This window comes from Delphinus delphis, chromosome 7, assembly GCF_949987515.2.
Source record: "Delphinus delphis chromosome 7, mDelDel1.2, whole genome shotgun sequence".
Lineage (NCBI taxonomy): Eukaryota > Metazoa > Chordata > Mammalia > Artiodactyla > Delphinidae > Delphinus > Delphinus delphis.
Window position 1 is genome coordinate 7,701,417 of NC_082689.1, and position 16,433 is coordinate 7,717,849.

General features: G+C 61.7%; 1 protein-coding gene across 2 annotated transcripts in view; it reads right to left on the minus strand.

The window, feature by feature from the left end:
- Window positions 1-2,443: 2,443 nt before the first annotated feature.
- Window positions 2,444-16,433, minus strand: part of DIS3L2 (DIS3 like 3'-5' exoribonuclease 2) — a 373,782-nt gene continuing 359,792 nt past the window's right edge. For both annotated transcript variants that reach the window (XM_060015926.1, XM_060015927.2), the window contains 7 exons: window positions 9,565-9,748; window positions 8,793-8,879; window positions 5,861-6,008; window positions 5,356-5,486; window positions 5,083-5,187; window positions 3,762-3,863; window positions 2,444-3,147 (listed from right to left, as the gene is read on the minus strand). In XM_060015926.1, the coding sequence (XP_059871909.1) occupies window positions 2,995-3,147; window positions 3,762-3,863; window positions 5,083-5,187; window positions 5,356-5,486; window positions 5,861-6,008; window positions 8,793-8,879; window positions 9,565-9,748 (910 nt within the window). In that variant the 3' untranslated portion in view covers window positions 2,444-2,994. The remainder of the gene's footprint in view (window positions 3,148-3,761; window positions 3,864-5,082; window positions 5,188-5,355; window positions 5,487-5,860; window positions 6,009-8,792; window positions 8,880-9,564; window positions 9,749-16,433) is intronic.

Sequence of the window (16,433 nt, forward strand, 5' to 3'; positions counted from 1 at the left end):
AGGTGGGAGGGATGGGCTAGAAGCTGGGGAGCAGGTCCCATAAAGAGACAGGGCCCCTGGGAAAACAACCCCAGAGGCCCTTTGGCCCCGTTCACCGACCAAGCCCACTCCTGCCTTGGGGCCGTGCCCACAAGTAGCCCTGGGTGGTTCCTGGACGTCTCTGCCACCTATGCCCCCTCCTCAGCACTGCTTTTCCCCCGCTGCCATCAACACCGTCCCCACCACCTGCCACACTAGAAAGGCGACTTCCCCTCCTGACCATAAGCTTCCAGAGGACACGGCACATCAAAGGCACTCACTGCTGTTGATAAATGAGTGAAGGACAAAGGTCATATCGCCTCACGGCCCTGATGAGAATTCTCCCGGGGCTCGGATGGCCCACAGCACACAGGGCGCGCTCTCTGGCTGCCATAAGGGTCAGTGGGGATCTACCCCGTTCCTACCTCGCCAGCACCTCCCTGCCCGTCCTCTGGGCACCCTCTGATCCTAGTGACCTCCACCCTTCACGGCTCATGTCAGGGATCTCCGAACCTCAGTTTCTTCGCCCACGTGGGCCAGCTGCGCGCACTTTCTTCTTCTGAGCACCCACCCTTCACGGCTGGGAACACACACCCCAGCCTCTGAACTTCGCTAGAACCTTGTCCTGCAGTGACATCATTTGCATCTACGTCTCCCTCCCCCATGGCGACCGGAGGCGGCTCCTTGAGGACACGTGCAGGTGCTCTGGGACAGCTGGAGGAACTACCACGGCTTCCTTTTTGACGAGATTTGGGTCTCATCACCCCCTTTATCAACAGTCCCCTGAGCGAGGGGCCATAGGGGGCTGTCTCCCTCATTGGACCATGGACGTGTGCAGGCCAGTGCCCTGCGCGTGGGTGGTGTCAAGGACACCTGCTGAGTGAGTAGATGCAGATGAAGGACGCAGCTGACGTTGTGGGGTAGATCGCTAGGCCATTTGCTCTGAGCCCACAGGCAGGGCGTTTGGGGGAGGGCAAATGCCTGAACCCTGGACCTGGCTGGGCAGAGTCTGGCTGTGTCACTTTGGCCAGAGACCTACCTCCTTTCTGGGTGCAGTTCCTCCTTCTGTCAAATGGGGTGGAGGTGCCGGGGCTGCTATGTGTCCCCCAGCTCTAGGGCCATCAGGGCGAGGCCAGCCTCTGCTTCCCCAGCAAGTCCAGGCAGCAACGGTCTTCCCTGCTGACCAAGCTGGCTACGATTTACCACAGTCTGGGACGCTGGGGCCGTGAGGAAGGGTGTCCAGCCTGCGTCCATGCTGCCCGAGAGAGGGCCCAGCACGCTGGCCCACCACCATCCTGAGGGCGCCCCTCCGCGGGGCTCTGCTCTGCCCTCAGCTCCCAGGCTCCACGGGAGGCCCTGGGGGACAGCGCGAGGAGAGAGGGGCTCTGCTCCTCTGGGGGCGGGCAGGTAAGAGGATGAGGGCAGGGCCGGGATGCCTGGCTGCCCAGGCTGCAGAAGCACCCAGAAACCTCTTCATCCAAATACCAAACCACTGGACCCTCACCATTTCCCTTCCAGATAGCTGGTTCTAGAAGGCTCTGGGGCAGGAGCAGAGAGGGAACGGTGGCCTCTGGGATGTCTTGGGGGTGGCAGGATGGACAGACCGAAAGCTGGTCAAGGTGCTGGAGGAGGAGAGAAGGGAACTCAGGGCGGGCACAGTGATGTCTCTTTTGTCCCCCTCTGGCACCCGGCCCAGCGCTGGGGGCATGTGAGCCACGGCCGGCCGGTGGCTGAGACCAAGGCAGCCAGGCCCCGTCACCACTCCAGCCACGGCGAAGCCCTCCTACAAGGTGCTCCATTGAAGTTTCCTTTGAAGAAAATTCACTGAAATCAGATCAAGTGAGCTTGTTAATACCAACACCCCAGGAATCAGCCTGGTGGAACTGGGACCTTGGTCCCCATGGGGTTTTAACCCTAGTTTCTGGCGGCTCCTGGGGAAGCCAACCTGTGTTTCTCTAGTCTGCTGGGGAAACTAGAAGCACAGGCTTAGGTCAAACCAGCCGGGGAGAGAGCCGAGTGCGGTGGCCTCCCACCTCTGCCCCTGGGTCCCCAAGGATCGCTTGGTGCTCAGGCAGATAGCAGGCAGTCGACTGGGCCAGGCCAGGGCCACCAGGAGCACACCTGCCCCTCTCTGGTCAGGAAGGCCGGTCTGGGGGCCTCTCCCCTCGGGCAGGGCCAGGCCTCGCTCTGCCCCCAGGTTCCCTTGCTGCTGCCAGGGCACAGGATCGGGACAGGAGATGCTGGGGTGCTGTCCCCCCCAAGGAAGGTGGAGAGGGCCACCCAGAGCTCCGGCCTTGTAAGTGGGGGTGGGCGGCACAGGGCCCAAGCCCCCGTCCTGGGGCCACGGGGGGCGGCAGCCGGCAGAGAGGAAGTGCTGGGGTGGGGATGGACACAGCTACATGCGGCGCGGTGACGGGTGAGCCTGCCGTCTTGCATACTAATTCCGTTTCTAATCAGCCAGAATGAGGGGCTGGCATCAATCTGCCACGCGGCCAGCTCTGAATCATCCTGGAACTGCCGGAAAGGCTCCCAAGGGTGGCAACCCCAGCTCAGCTGTGACGGGTGGAGCCCGGGCCAGGCCCCTGTCCTGGGTCCAAGGGGCACCCCACTACCCTGGCCACCCCGGTGCCCCACACACCAGGCAGCACTCACACTTGATTTTATTCCATGACTCTGATTTACTGAAAACCCCTGGTTTTCTGGGCACGGGAGGGCAGTGGGTAACCTGGCAGAAGGGGCGCTGGCCTCCCAGGAGGACCAGGTCTAGCTCTGCGCTGCTGAGCACCGGCCAGCCCGCAGCCTTCCATCCAACCCCACTCTCCCCCTCCAGTTTGAAAACCAAGCTGCAAAAATAAAATAGAATGAAAAAATAAAAACAAAACCCTGAGTTGTTAAAAACCAAATTAAGAATCCCCTTTGGTGCCCGAAGTTCCTATTCCTAACGGGAGTGGGGGAGGGGTGGGCTGGCTGGCGGCTTCAGTCCTGTTCCTCCGCGAGGTCCCGGCCGCCCTGCTCGTCCTGCCAGTCGAGGAGGCCCTCGGTGCCGGGTCGCTTCAGGATGGCGCTGTACTTGAGGGCCGTGGCCTCTGCCCGCAGCACCACCTCCACCAGGCTGAAGATGCTGACGACCTGAGGCAGAGCAGAGCCCAGCAGGGGACGCGGGTGCCGGTGAGGGGGTGGCCCGGGGGGCTGTCCACCCAGCCGGGCCCCGGGGCCCCTCGCTCTGCCTCCCTAGGCCTCCACTGGCTCATCTGTAAGCGGAGCTTGTTCAGGGCTGAGGCCGTGGGGTCCCGGTGCGAAGCAAAGGAGCCACGCGCTGCTGTGGGCAATGCCTGCTGGGGCCGCTCAGCGCCAGGGAGAAACCACTGGGGTCCGGGTCTGCTCTTTGAAGCGTGTCGTAGGTAAAAAGCTGTTTCCTTGGGTCGGAGGTCTACGGTGTTCATCAGATTCTCAAAAGGACACCCGAAGTTAAGGGCCCTGCTTTAGGGAGGTAGGCAGAGGCCGCTGCCTCTCCCCAGGGTGGGTGATTCCGGGGAAGGAAGGTGCTGCCAGGAGGCTAGGCCCAAGGAGTGGTGACGGGGAGCCGCTGCCGGCCTCGCTGGGTAGAGCCGGAAATCGCAGCCGGGAGCCCAGGAGGGGAGGCCCGGGGAGCGCGCCCAGGAGGCCGGAGGGGGCTCGCCAAGAGTGGGGTGGACGGGGACCCAGTGGCGCTCCGGAAAAGCTGCCCCACCCCCGGGTCTGACCTGCTGCGCCGGCCCCTGCTCCGCGTCCTCAGGCTCCCAGACGAGCGTGAGCTCCGGCTTCTTGCCCACCTTCTGGAAACGGTATGACTGCAGGGGCAGCGCCTGGGGGTGCACACACCTGCATCTCAGGACCCGGGCTCTAGGCGCCGCCTCTTAATCTCTGACCCTGCAAGGCCACCAGTGCTTGGAAGCAGCCCCTCGCCTTGGCCCGCCTCTGACTGGCCTCAAGGGAGCTCCCTGCCCTGCTGCCTGCCAGTGGCTGCTCGACCTCTGACGGGGGGTGGCCCGCACCCTTGCCTCTGGCCTCCGGCCAGCTTCTGGGCGGCCTTGAGAGGCCACCTTCACAGAGGGGCCTTCACTGAGGGGGGCACCGGTGGCTCCACGTGTCATTCGGGGCAGGTGGTGGGTCTGCCTCATCAGGGACCATCCCTGTAGGGTCGAGGTGGACCGGGCACCTGAGGCTGGAGGGCTGCCGCCCCTCCCGGCCCTGGGTCTGTTAGCACAGACTGAGGGCTGGGTTGTGAGCAGAGGCGATCTAGACCTGAACTCCATGCTGTTCAGTGAGCTTCAGGACGAGAGCCCGACTTGATTCCTGCTGACTCCATTCTGTCTCTCCTGCTCTAATCCATTTCATTCATGCCACTTTTATTCCACACTGTGTGCCGCGTTCTGCACTCCCCAAGGTCCTCTGGGTGTTGGGAAATTCAAAGCCAAGGTCAGGGGCCAGGTGGTGACTCACTAACCACAAGGTCAGCTGGAACAGGTCCCTCAGGTGGCATTAGACTGGCACCAAGTACCCTTGGAAAGAACCTCGAATGAAGCAGCCCCAGGGCAGGACCAGGGCAAGGGCCAGCCTCTTCCTGCTTCTCAGGGGACACAGCTTCCAGAGTGGCCACGGCCCATTCTCTCTGGTCTTTCCTTCCCCTATGTTCCTTTAAAAAACCTCCCGAAGCCTGCCTACCCCACTTCCTATACTGGTTATGGAGGGACCTGATCTCTGGTTGCTCAAGTCCCTGGGAAAGAGGCCTGACCCTCGGCCTGGATCCCTGATCCCAGGCAGGCGCGGCTGGCTGTCTCGGCAGGACCCATCGGGTGAGCGTGGTGCCAGCACAGCCCGCAGCTGAGCGAGGGGCGCAGTGTCACTGCTCGTGTGTCTACCAAGGGCTGTTTCCCCAGATGCTGGGGAAACAGGGAGGAGACCCAGCAGTGGGAACAGGCACAGGCAGGTGGGAAGGGAATGTGCTAGGTGGGCGCGGCTCGGTGCTCCCTCTGCCTGCTCAGAACACCCCTAACCTGGGCCCTGGCAGCCCCCAGTACTCACATTACAGTAGATGCGCTTCTGTACCCCGTAGCGCAGCACCAGCACGTCGAAGGCTTGGCTCAGGACGCCCATCACCATGGCTTCCGACTCCAGTGGGCCGCTCTCCTGCATGGCAGGGCTCCAGCCAAGGCTCGGCCAGGGGATGCAGTCTCCCCCCAGGGCCCACCCCAGCTACCAAAGGCCCCGGACCCCTGGAGCCCTCCCTGTGAACAGGCGCCCTGGCGGGCAGGTGGGGTGGAGGGAAGGGGAGGGACGACAGGCTGGCGGCCTCACCTTGACCAGGATGGCAAAGAACAGGCTGGTGCTCAGCTCCTGCACACGCTTGGATGCCATGCGGCGGTCATTGCAGTGGTCAGCCTGCTTCTGCAGGGCCTCGGGCTCCACATCTGGAAGCTCCCTGTAGCCTGGGCAGAGAGTGGTCGGGGGCCCACTGGCGGGTGCTGTGTGTGTGCCGTCCTTGGCGGGGTTCTGGGCAGCATGGTGCCCCTGGCCCGGGTCAGATGGGGCCTGGGAGCCCCGCGCAGAGCTGAGGCCTCCCTGATGCCCAGCTTGGGAGGGCCGAGAAAGGGCGGCTTGCCACGGTGAGGGCCCTCGAGCCCCTAGCACACGCTCACAGGGGAGGTTCTGGCACAGGCTCCCCTACTGCTTGGGCTGCCCACCCCTTGGGGCCTTCACAGTCATGGCAGTGTGGCCTCTGGCCGCCAGGCACCCACTCTGGGTGGGGGGAGTAGCCCTTAGCTGGGCCGAGGCTGGCACTGCCCCGTGCTGCACCCCTTACCCAGCGTGGCGGCCAGGAGGCGATGCACCAGGACGTCAGCGAAGCGGCGGATGGGCGAGGTGAAGTGCGTGTAGAGCGGCACATTGAGGGCGTAGTGGCGGAACTGCGCCTGGTCCTGCAGCACCCCCGAGCAGAAGTACAAGGCCATCTGGGGAGGTGGGGCGGACCTCAGAGCCTGGCCAGGCTGGGTGCGCGCTGGGTGTGCTCCGCGAGCCGGGGAGACTCAGAGCCTCACGAGGGGCGGTCTTGGGGGCGTGGACCCACCTGCCAAGCTGCGGGCAGCTGAGCAAAGCCGGGCAGGCCCGAGGACGTCAGGGGCTGTTCTGTGTGAGGGGACCCCTGGGGCTGCCATGAGACTGGGCGGAGCCGTGGGTGCCCTTGCCCCTCTCCTGCTGAAGGCAAGGGCAGGTCTTGCCCAGAGCCCCCTGCCAATGACCGGAAGTGGAGTAGGCCGGGGGGAGAGGCTGTGTTTCTTGCTGGGAACCCTTAAGATGCTGAAGGGACTCCTCCCTCAGAGCCCTGGGGGACCTGCCACCAAAGCCCTCGGGGAGGGGAGGGGAGGGGAGACCCTGTGCTGAAGTCAGAGGACAGCGGGGAGGGGCTGGAACTCATCCTCCTCCACAGCCGGTCGCTGCTGAGTCTTAACGGCTGTTACTGCCAGGAACCAGGAGGAGGGATCGTTTCTGGCTGGCCCCCTCCCCAGGACAGGGCTGGGGGAGCTACACTGAAGTGGGGAGCAGGAGAGAAAGCCCGTGGGCCTGCCGGACCGGGGGCTGCAGGACTTCGCCAGGACACAAAGCCCAACACCACCATGTGGCCAGAGCGGGAGGTAGGAGAGAAGGTCCAGGATGCCCTCCACCCAGAGCAAAACGGGCGCCTGGCTCTTCCTCTCTGGCCCTGGTCCAGTCTTTGGTCTTAGCCGACCTCCTGCCCTCTAGTCCTCATCCCTGCCCTGCTGAAGGCCACGCCTGCACCCCAGCACCTCTGTGCCCCCAATACTCCACCTCCCACCAGCCAAGGGAGGCAGTGGTTGGCCAGTCTCCCAGTCTCAGCCCTTCCTGCCCCTGACAACCTGTCCTGAGACCGAGACCCAGAGCTCTGAGTTCAAAAGGCCCTCCTGCAGGGCAGGAGTTAGGACTGTGGCCCAAGGAGAGACGCTGAGCTTCTCTAGGGGCCCAGCAAACAGCCTGGCCCACGCGGTGCAGCTGTGCTGAGAGCCTTGGCCACGGGCCCTGAAGCCGCTTGCCCTGCGCTCCCCGAGTTCTCAGGGCTGGGGATCCAGGACCCGCGGCTACCTGGGAGCAAGTGACCAGGTTCCTCTGCCAGGGCCAAAGTCACACCCTCGTGTGTTCGCTCGCTCCCTCCCTTGCCGCTTGCTCACCCTCACACCCTCCCGTGTGTTCGCACAAATGGACAGCCGGCTCCGGTTACTCTGTGCGTGACGGCCTTGGAATCCAGGACGCAGCTGGCGGTGCCCTGCTCGGCTACCCAACTCTGCTTCCCTTCCAGCTCCCACTGGGCCCTGGGTTACATCTCGGGTAAGTCATTGGGGGAGGGAGCAGCCTCCACTGTGAGCCATGTTTGGACCTTGTTCTCAGAAGTGGCCCAGTTCCCCAGATGAGCTGGGCTGAGGAGGGCAGAGGGCCCCGGCTCCCTTCCTGGGTGGCGAAGGCGCCTCTGGGCAGCGTGGGATGGGTGAGGGCCCAGAACTGGGACACAGACAGGGAACCAGGCACCACGGTCACTCTGGTCACTCCCTCACATCAGATCCGCAGGCAAAGGCTGGCCTCTGAGGTTGCTGGCAGGCAAGGCCAGGAGAAGCCGGGTCTGTTTCAGGCTCTGGGTGACTGGGCTCCTTTCCTTGGACCTCCGGGGCTGGGTTGGCCTTAGAGGTGGATGGCTTCCAGAGGCTGAGGGCAGGGAACGGCAGCTTCGTCGGGCTTGTATGTGGTGTCAAGCCCAGTGGCCAGAGACACACGCCCCCCCCTCCATGGGGGGCGCTTTACAGTGCTTGGTGCGGGACAGACATCGGTGACTGGGGGCAGGGTAACGGCCGCCAGACCCAGACGGACCTGACGGTCCCATTCCTGGCAGAGCTGTGAGGTCTCAGAAAACAAGTCGGTTGCGACCAGCTGAGACGATCTTGTTCTTGGGAAACAGACTGAATCTGCCCAGTGACCGAGCCCCTGAATGATGGTCTATCACTGCTCCCAGGCCAGGCCGCGGCCCACCGCTGGACCCATTAGCACCCACAGCTCCCGCCGACCTGACAGTCCACGGGGGCGGCTGCTTCCCAAGATGCTCAGCCCCACAGGGGCTGGAGCACGGCCTCGGACAGCTGCGACTGGCTGCCAGGAGCAAGCCCACTGTCTGCCTCCCAGGCGGCCGGCCTGTCCTCTAGCTGCAGACACAGCCTCACGGCCTCAATTCCCCCTCTCCCGGCCGGTTGCGACAGGGAGATTTCTCTGCCCGGGGCCCACAAGCCTCAGTGGGGGCTAAGGACCGGCCCCTGCGCAGGCTGCTCCGGGAGACCAACGTTCTCTTTCCCCTCCAGGGTCCCCACCTGACCATGAGTTGCTGACCAGGCCCCATTCCCTTGCCCGAGCTGGTCTGGTGTGTGGGGTCCGGGCCCTGGAGTCTTGGGACGTGCCCTGGCATGGCTCCCCACCTGCCGCCAGGAAACAGAGCCCCAGAGGCCATGCAGGGGGGCAGGGGGGCAGCAGGGCAGCGGGGCTTGAAATGTCTCCTCTAACTGAGCCCACAGGCAAGTCTGGGCAGGAGGCAGCAGGCCAAGCTCAGGAGCCCAGGGACTTCCTGTGCTGGGTGTTGCCGGGGGGCACCCTCCCCAACCCTCCCCTAAGGTTCTCCGAGCCCGCGGAGGCATGGGTGCTCCAAGGAGAAGGCGGAGGATGGAGGACTGGCCCTTCCTTACCTGCATGGGCCGGGAGCACATGTTGGTGAGCACCTCCTTCCGGGCCAGTGAGTACTTGTCATCTCCAAATGTCTCCATCAGACTTTTCTGGAAGGAACCCATGTGATACGCAGTCAGGCTTGGGGAGAGGCTCTGGGGCCCCATCACCCACTGATCATCTGGCCCTGGGGAGGAAAGGTCAGCCGAGGGGCCCAGCCCTGTTCAGATGGCCATGGGTGGGGCGCAGGGGGGCCGGCAGCCCCCAGACTGTGTCCCACACTGGGTCTGCCTCGAGGGTCCTGGCTTGAGGTCAGTCCTTCCATGTCCAGCTGGCTGGCCTGGGCGGGCTGGTTTACCCCAGGCCTGGAGCACAGATGGGGACAGTCTCCCTCCTGTGCAGTGCGAGCCGAGCATGGATTCCTGAGCCCCATGCTGCTCAGTTCCAGGTGGGCAGCATCTGATACCCCTTCCCGTGAAGAACACCCCCTGGCTCCCAATAATCCCAGCCCCTACGGAAGCCTCTGGGTCCGAGCCCGGCCCATCCCTGGCCACAGGACCCCTGCCCACAGCTGAGCCCTGAGGGGACTCCCTCCGTCTCCCGGGCTCCCTCCCAGGCCCTGTGAGTTGCAGGCTTTGTCCCCAGGCGCCCCCCTCTCCCTTGGGGTGGGGGTGGGGATCTGGCTAAAGGGTAACGGACCCTGGTGGGATGCAGAGGCTGCTGAGCCCGGCTCCCAGGCCTTCTTCCTCCTTCCCTAAGCAGGGCCTCCCCGGGCCCTGTGCTCCCAGCACTCACATTGAGGGCCCCTGCAGAGCTGAAGTCCATGGGCAGCCCCATCTGGTCACAGAATTCCACCAGGTCGTTGAGCATCTTGGTCTGGGGTGGGGGGTGCCGCCGTAGCAGGGCTCGCTCGGGGAAGGCGCAGTGGATCTTGCGGGCCACGGCCATGTTGGCCAAGAGCATGAACTCTTCCACGAGCCTGCAGTGGGGAGGGACCGCGGGGGTCGTTCTTTCCTGCTTCTCTGCTGGCTGGCTCTCTTGCACCCTTGTGTCAGCTTCAAGCTGCCCCCCACCCCGGGCATCCAATCTACTTTGTTCCTGCAAGTTGCTTCCCCCTCATTCCTCGGCTCATGCCCCTCACGGCACTAACCAGTCTGTACTCTTCCCTGCTGATGTGTTAGCTCGTGCGCTGGGTCTCCTACTAGATGGGGATCCTGGACAGCAGGGATGGTGCCTGTCTTATTCCCCCCTGTAGCCCTGGTGCTTGGGACCTCACCTGACCCAGAGAAGGTGCTCAGTAAAGATCTCTGCTGAATGACTAAGCTTCCCAGAACACTGGGGGCCACGTCCAGCTGTAAGAAAACGCTATGCCCGGGCAGGCCATGAGAAGCCAGAGGACTCTGCATGGGGGCGTATAGAGGCAGGCGCGCAGACCCAGGGCCCCCCGTTCCCAGGAGTACGTGGCTTCTTTTCCCCCCTGGAAAGATGAGTGTCTCTGAGGATGAACAGGAGAGTCACAGAGGGCAAGAGGAAAGCCGTGCGTTTTGGGACAAGACAAAGGCGTTGCTGAGGTGTTCAAACCACAGAACCATCCTTCTAGGAGTCAACCCTCCAGGCCTGCTTCACCCGAGTGTGATTAGGGTCCACGAGTGTGGATGGATGTGGCTCCAAAGCAGGCCAAGAGTCACTGACGGGGGAGGGCAGAGGTGTGCCAAAGCGCAGGAGCCAGGCAGAGGGGGACGCCGCATCTCCGCACTGAGCTCAGCACACCCTCAGCCCCCCGATCTGGGGCAGGAAGCCCACGTGCTGCTGTCCCGCCCAGGGCGCCCGCAGAGGACAAGTGGATCAGGCACGTGTACGAGAGCTGAAGCCTCCAGGAAGGGGCGTGGGTGTGGGCTGGTGCCCTACGTGGGGAAAGCCTCCTTCCTTGGGGAGACTCTTGGGGCCTTGCCCAGCTTAGGGGAGCCTCTTCCCAGCCTTGAATCTGAAGCTCTAGGTTGTATGTCAAGCCCATGCTTCTCCCACAGAGGCAGGAGAGGTCAGGGAGGAAGCTCTGGCAGGCCTGGCAGCAGCTGGGGGCCCGAAATGAACGTCCCCTTCTGGAGGTGTGGGCAGTGCTTGGGGTTAGCCTCGTCCCCTCCCCAAGCTCTTGGGAAGAAACAGCCAGTGGGGGGACAAGAGCGTGAGTGGGCAGAGCCCCGCCTTCCCCAGGCTAGGCCTCTACGCTGAGGGGTGGCTCTGGTCTGCCGGGCTGTCGCCCAGAGCACATCTGTCTCCCTGCAAAGCCCACCTTGTGAGGAAAAAGGGCTGTGGAATGCCCCAGGGCAGGCACCACCAGGACCTGGCCTGGACCTCGGGAGGAGGCCCACCCAGGGCCTGCACTCCTAGCTCCTCCTGTGTGGGCACCGTGGTGGGCCGACCCCCAGCCTACCACCCACCATGGGGAAGGGCTTGGGTGAAGGACTGCAAGGGTCAGGTCTCAGTGGCCCTTCCGCCATGCAGGAGGCCTGTGTATAGAATGAGTTTCTTCATTCCCCGCTGGGTTGCAGCAACAGTCTTTTAAGCGGCCATCCTGCCTCCCACCCCAAAACCTGTCCTTGAGCATATCATTTCCTGCTAAAACTCCTCGAGTTCATGCACTGGAACCCGACCACCAAACCTCCTGAGCGAGGCCTACATCCTAGCTCCAGCATGTTCCTGCTGTAGAACCCTGCACAAGTTACCGGCCTTTTCTGTTCTATTTTCTTGAACGTAGAACAGGGATAATAATAGCACGTGCTTCACAGAGTGGTTGTGCAAACCAACAGGAGTAAAACATGTTTCAAGGGCAGACCCTGTGCCTGGCGTGACATCAGCCTCAAGACACGGGAGGTGCTGGGAATTCCCTGGCGGTCCAGTGGTTAGGACTCCGCACTTTCACTGCCGATGGCTTCGGTTCAATCCCTGGTCCTTGGGGAGCTAAGATCCTGCAAGCCGCATGGTGCCCTGTGATTTCCATCCCTGCCATTTGTCACCCTCCTTTGACCTTTCCATGTCTTCCCTGAAGGGCATCTCCATCCCTCCTGGGCACTTACTGCCTGATTAGATACCTGGCAACAAGGGTCAGCCTGTCTAGGGCCACCTGTGTCACAGTCTAGCACCATTTGACTCTTCACATTTGGTTTTCATATTTAGATCTTGTCAACTCGAGAGGAGTCTCAAGTCCTGCTAGATTGATGTCTGACTTGACGTCTGCCTGCTGTTGGTCAGACCCTGCGGAACATCATCACATAAACGCTTCAGATGCACAATTCAGCCATTCATTTGTTGCCTACTCAGCACAGGTGACTGTGCCGGGCGGTTCCAGACTTGTATCCCCATGCAGTCCCAGTATCACTGTGGGCCGGGGGCACACAGGCTGCTCCTTGGAGCCCTGCGGTCTAGTTCAGCTTCAGGCTTGGGCGAGGAGGGAGCACCTGTAACCTTGGGGCTGAGCCTGGGCTGCGTTTTGCAAGTGTGGCCAGCAGGGGACAGCATGGCCCCATAGGAGGGTTGTGTGAGCTCAGGCTAGGGCAGGGCAAGCAGCAGCGCAGGGCTGGAGGGGCGGGGGCTCCGGCCTGTGCCCCGCCCTCTCTAACCTCACCCCCACCCCTTGGGTCAAAGGAACTGAATGTTCAGGGAGCCTCCTAATGAGCGGTGCTCTAGCTCCTATTTCCTGCAGGGGCTCTCCCGCCTCAGGATCTCATATAAGGCGGAGAACCCAGGGAAGGGACAGCAGGGTGGAACTGATACCCGAAGCCCCAGGCAGTGATAACAGTCCCCAGTCAAGCTGCTTCTCCAGAGACCCCCAGTACGGTCCCACGAGTCACCTGAGGCTGGCGAGAGAAAAACAAGTGCGCTCCTGTTACCTTGAAAGTCTTGCGAAGCTTTGGTCGCAGGGGCTGACCTTGGACAGGCCCCTTCGTACCTCTGGGGGCTCCACATCCGTGAGTGTCTCAGCCCGCCCCTCAGGACAGGGGGCCGGAGTTAAGAGGGCAGCCTCCCTCCAAGACAGTTCAGAGATACAGCCCATGCCTCCCAGAAAAACATCAGTGTCACCTAACAGGGAGGTGGCACAGCAGTGAGCCCGATCCCTCGGTGCTGCCACAGCTCATTAGTGTCCTAGGATAGCTGCAGGGACCGTCTCCCCACAACCTGTCCGCAAAGTCCTTCTTACACCCCCAGGTGGGGGGCGGGGCGGGGAGGAAGTGCAAGCCTGTGGGCGGGAGAAAGCAGAGCAGCGCCTGGAGCCCGAGCCCATCCAGCCCTGGGGTGCCTGGGAGGGTGCAGCAACGATGGCGCAGGTCCCCCCACGCAGCGTGGCAACAGGAAGGCCAAGGGAAAGGCAAGCGATCAGCAGCCAGATTGCAATGAGTTCAGGATTCACCGCCAGAAACGGGGCCGGGCATCCGGAAGGGGAGCCGGGCTGGCCAGTACTGGGGCGGGGGTAGGTGGGTGTCGCTGCTCTCATCTGGGCCAGCAAAGGGGCCCGCTCCTACGGGGCTCCACAGGTCCTCCTCACGGGTCAGTTCCCGGACGGGCCAGCAGGGGGCGCCCAGCATCTTCCTGCCGCAGGACCTGGGACGTGGCAGGAGCAGCTTAGAACCCAGCAACTTCTGGGCAGGAAGGAGCCTTACTTTATAAACTGCAGCCCTGCGGCCCAAGGTCCAGGGGTCTCTGGGCTCCCATTCAGTGTGTTTTTCCTTGGCCAAAGCCAGCTCTGGGGCTGAAGGCTTTGCTCAGTCAGGGAGAGTGAACAGTGCTCTGAGGGAAGGCAGGCTGATTAGAAGAGGCGCCCCCACAGCTGACCGGTCAGCAAGCACCCCTTCACCCTGATCTCCTCCTGCCTCTGAGGGGCAGAGCTGCATGCCCAGGCCCGCAGCCAGAGCTCAGAGATGCTCCAAGCTGTCCTGGGTGGTTAGGATGTCCTCTGAGAGCAAACTGCACATACCGACTGGGGTGTGAAACCCAAGCCGGGATGGAGCCCTGCACACTGCCCTGGCCTCAGACTTGCTCCCTGGTCTGAGTACCTGCCCTGATCATAACCCAGCCCCCGCCCCAGCGCGGCACAGGCATGAGCTCACTCCCCTCTGCAGGGGAGGGGGGCGGGCGCTGGATCTCAGCAACTGCCTGACAACTGCTCTAAATAGGGCTCAGGAATGGCCACCAGCCAGGATCACCTTCCAGAACCGCAAGCCAAATCCTCAGAGCCGGGGCCTTGGTCTCAGGCCTGGCATCTGCTGAGCATCTGGAGCTCAGTGCCACCAGGGGCCCCATGACCCCGCAGGGCTGGGCCGGCTCTGCTGTGACAGACAGATGAAGGTCTAGCCAGGGGGCCGTGCCAGGATGCAAGCTCGGCAGCACTAACTCCGCAGCACCCCACCTACCTGTGCTCTGGGCCTCCAGGTGCTGGAGGGAAGGCTTCTCATCCCAGGGAGGAGGTGAGCAAGCCTAGAGGCCTCAGAGTCCCTCACCTGCTACGGCAGATGGCAGGTAAAGACCACAGGCAAGCTACACACAAGTACACACGCTCCTCACGCAGCAGAGATGCCTTGTCTAGAATGGTATATGCCAGACTGTGTTGACGTTACTTACTTAACAAAAAAGTATAGATATATATGAAATGCTAGGGCCTTAATTCATGGGATTTTTTATTATAGGACATCCCTTTGCCTTTAAGATGCTAACATGCATCAGGATTTGGTGAGAAGGAGCTACTGGGATGCGGCGCTTACTGCTCACTGATGGTTGAAACTGTTTGTGTCACATCTTAAAGGATGATGTTTGGGAAAGGCCGCTCTACCTGACAGGGGTGAGGCAGTGGCTAAAAGAGAAATGGGCTAAAATGTCTGCCTCTTCGGAGGAAGGCTGCCCACCCTTGTCCATGAAGAAACTGGGTGTGTCTGTGGCCACAGGAGGCCCTCTGGTTGGGCAGCTGGGCGTGTCCTATGGTGAGGCGCATGCTCCTCACCTGTCCTGACACCCCTCCTTCCCTGATGCAAGTGCACAGCCCGGGCAACTGGAGAGGAGGAGGTTAGTGGTTACCAGCTCAGCAGCTCGCCTTGAGTCCCAGCTCTACCACTCGTTAGCTGTGTGATTTCAGGTAAATTTCTTAACCTCTCTGAATCTCAATTTATTTACCTGAAAAAAATGGGCATACGATAGACAAGTGCCTGGTCTTAAATAAATATTACATTATTATTACGCATACGGCGCCAGTGACTGGCCTGGGTGCCCCGACCCTAGGGTTTGGGCTGAATACAGCAAGGTCCTAGACGCTTCCCGCCATAATGCCACCACCTCGGTCCAGGCCTCCATCTCTTAGCAACTGGCGTCCCTATTTCTAGCCACTCCCTGCTGTTTCAGTCTTCACACCCAGAGAGATGCTTTCTCTCTCAAAGGCAAATCTGGATGGCCACGCCCCTCTCCTGCCTGAAGCCCTTCAGGGGCGACCACTGTCCTCAGGACAGTTCCACCTCCCGGTAAAACGAGATTTTCCAGGCCACCTCTTGTCATGTGCTCGGGTCACCTCTCCCTTCTCGCTGCCCCCCTAACCCTCACACTCCAGTCATATTGAATTCTTTTAAAAAATATATTTATTATTTATTTGGCTGCATAGGGCCTTAGCTGCAGCCCACAGGATCTTTTTCATTGCGGCCTGCGGGCTTCTCTCTAGTTGTGGCGTGTGGGCTCCTGAGCGCGCAGGTTTAGTTGCCCCACGGCATATGGGATCTTAGTTCCCCGACCAGGAATCAAACCTTCGTCCCCTGCATTGGAAGGCGGATTCTTAACCACTGGACCACCAGGGAAGTCCCCATATTGAATTCTTGGGGCTCTTTCTTGCTTCTGTCCATTTGCACTGCTGTTCCCTTAGCCTGGAATCCTACACCATTCTTCCCCCATCTCTTTTTCTCAGATGTCCCTTCCTCTGGGGAGGCAGCACGAGGGGCCCACCTGGCTCCTATGTGCCTCCTGGGCATCCCGTTCCTATCCCATCACAGCACTTAGCCCACACTGCTGTGATCACCCCTTTGATCATAGGCTGTATCTCCCCTCCCCACCCAGTGCCGCCTACCCTGGGCCCAGTGCGAGGCCTGGCACAGTGTAGACGCTCAGTAAGTCTGTGCACGATGAAGGACTCCCAGGATGGTGCACACTCAGAAGTTGAAAGGGCTGGGTCCCTGCCCCAAAGCCCCTTTTCTGCGTGGGCACACAGCCCTCTGCCTAGGAAGCTGACATCATTCCCAAGCACTGAGAAGGAAGCTACAGCCTTCCCCTGTTCTTTGCCCATCCCCCGAGTCTACAGAGCACCTGTCCCCACTCACAGCAAGCTGGTGGCATTTGTCATTTTACCCAGCCCCCCTCCAGCCATTCGTTTGTTTGTTCACTCACTCAGCCTGAAACCTTTTCGGAGCTGCTGCTGTGGATGGGTGCAGGGAGAGAGGGAAGAGACAAGCACCTGCGACAGAGGGCAGGCGACAGCCTAGGTGTGGCCCATTAAATCCTCCTGCAGCCTGGGAGGTGCTTCCACCCCTTTCTAATGTGTGGGGAAGCTTAAGGTGCAGAAAGGAAAGGTGATCAGGCCCAAGTCCCGCACCTCGTAACCAGCAGCTGGGTTCGCCACCAGTTTGTGTGACCTCGACACC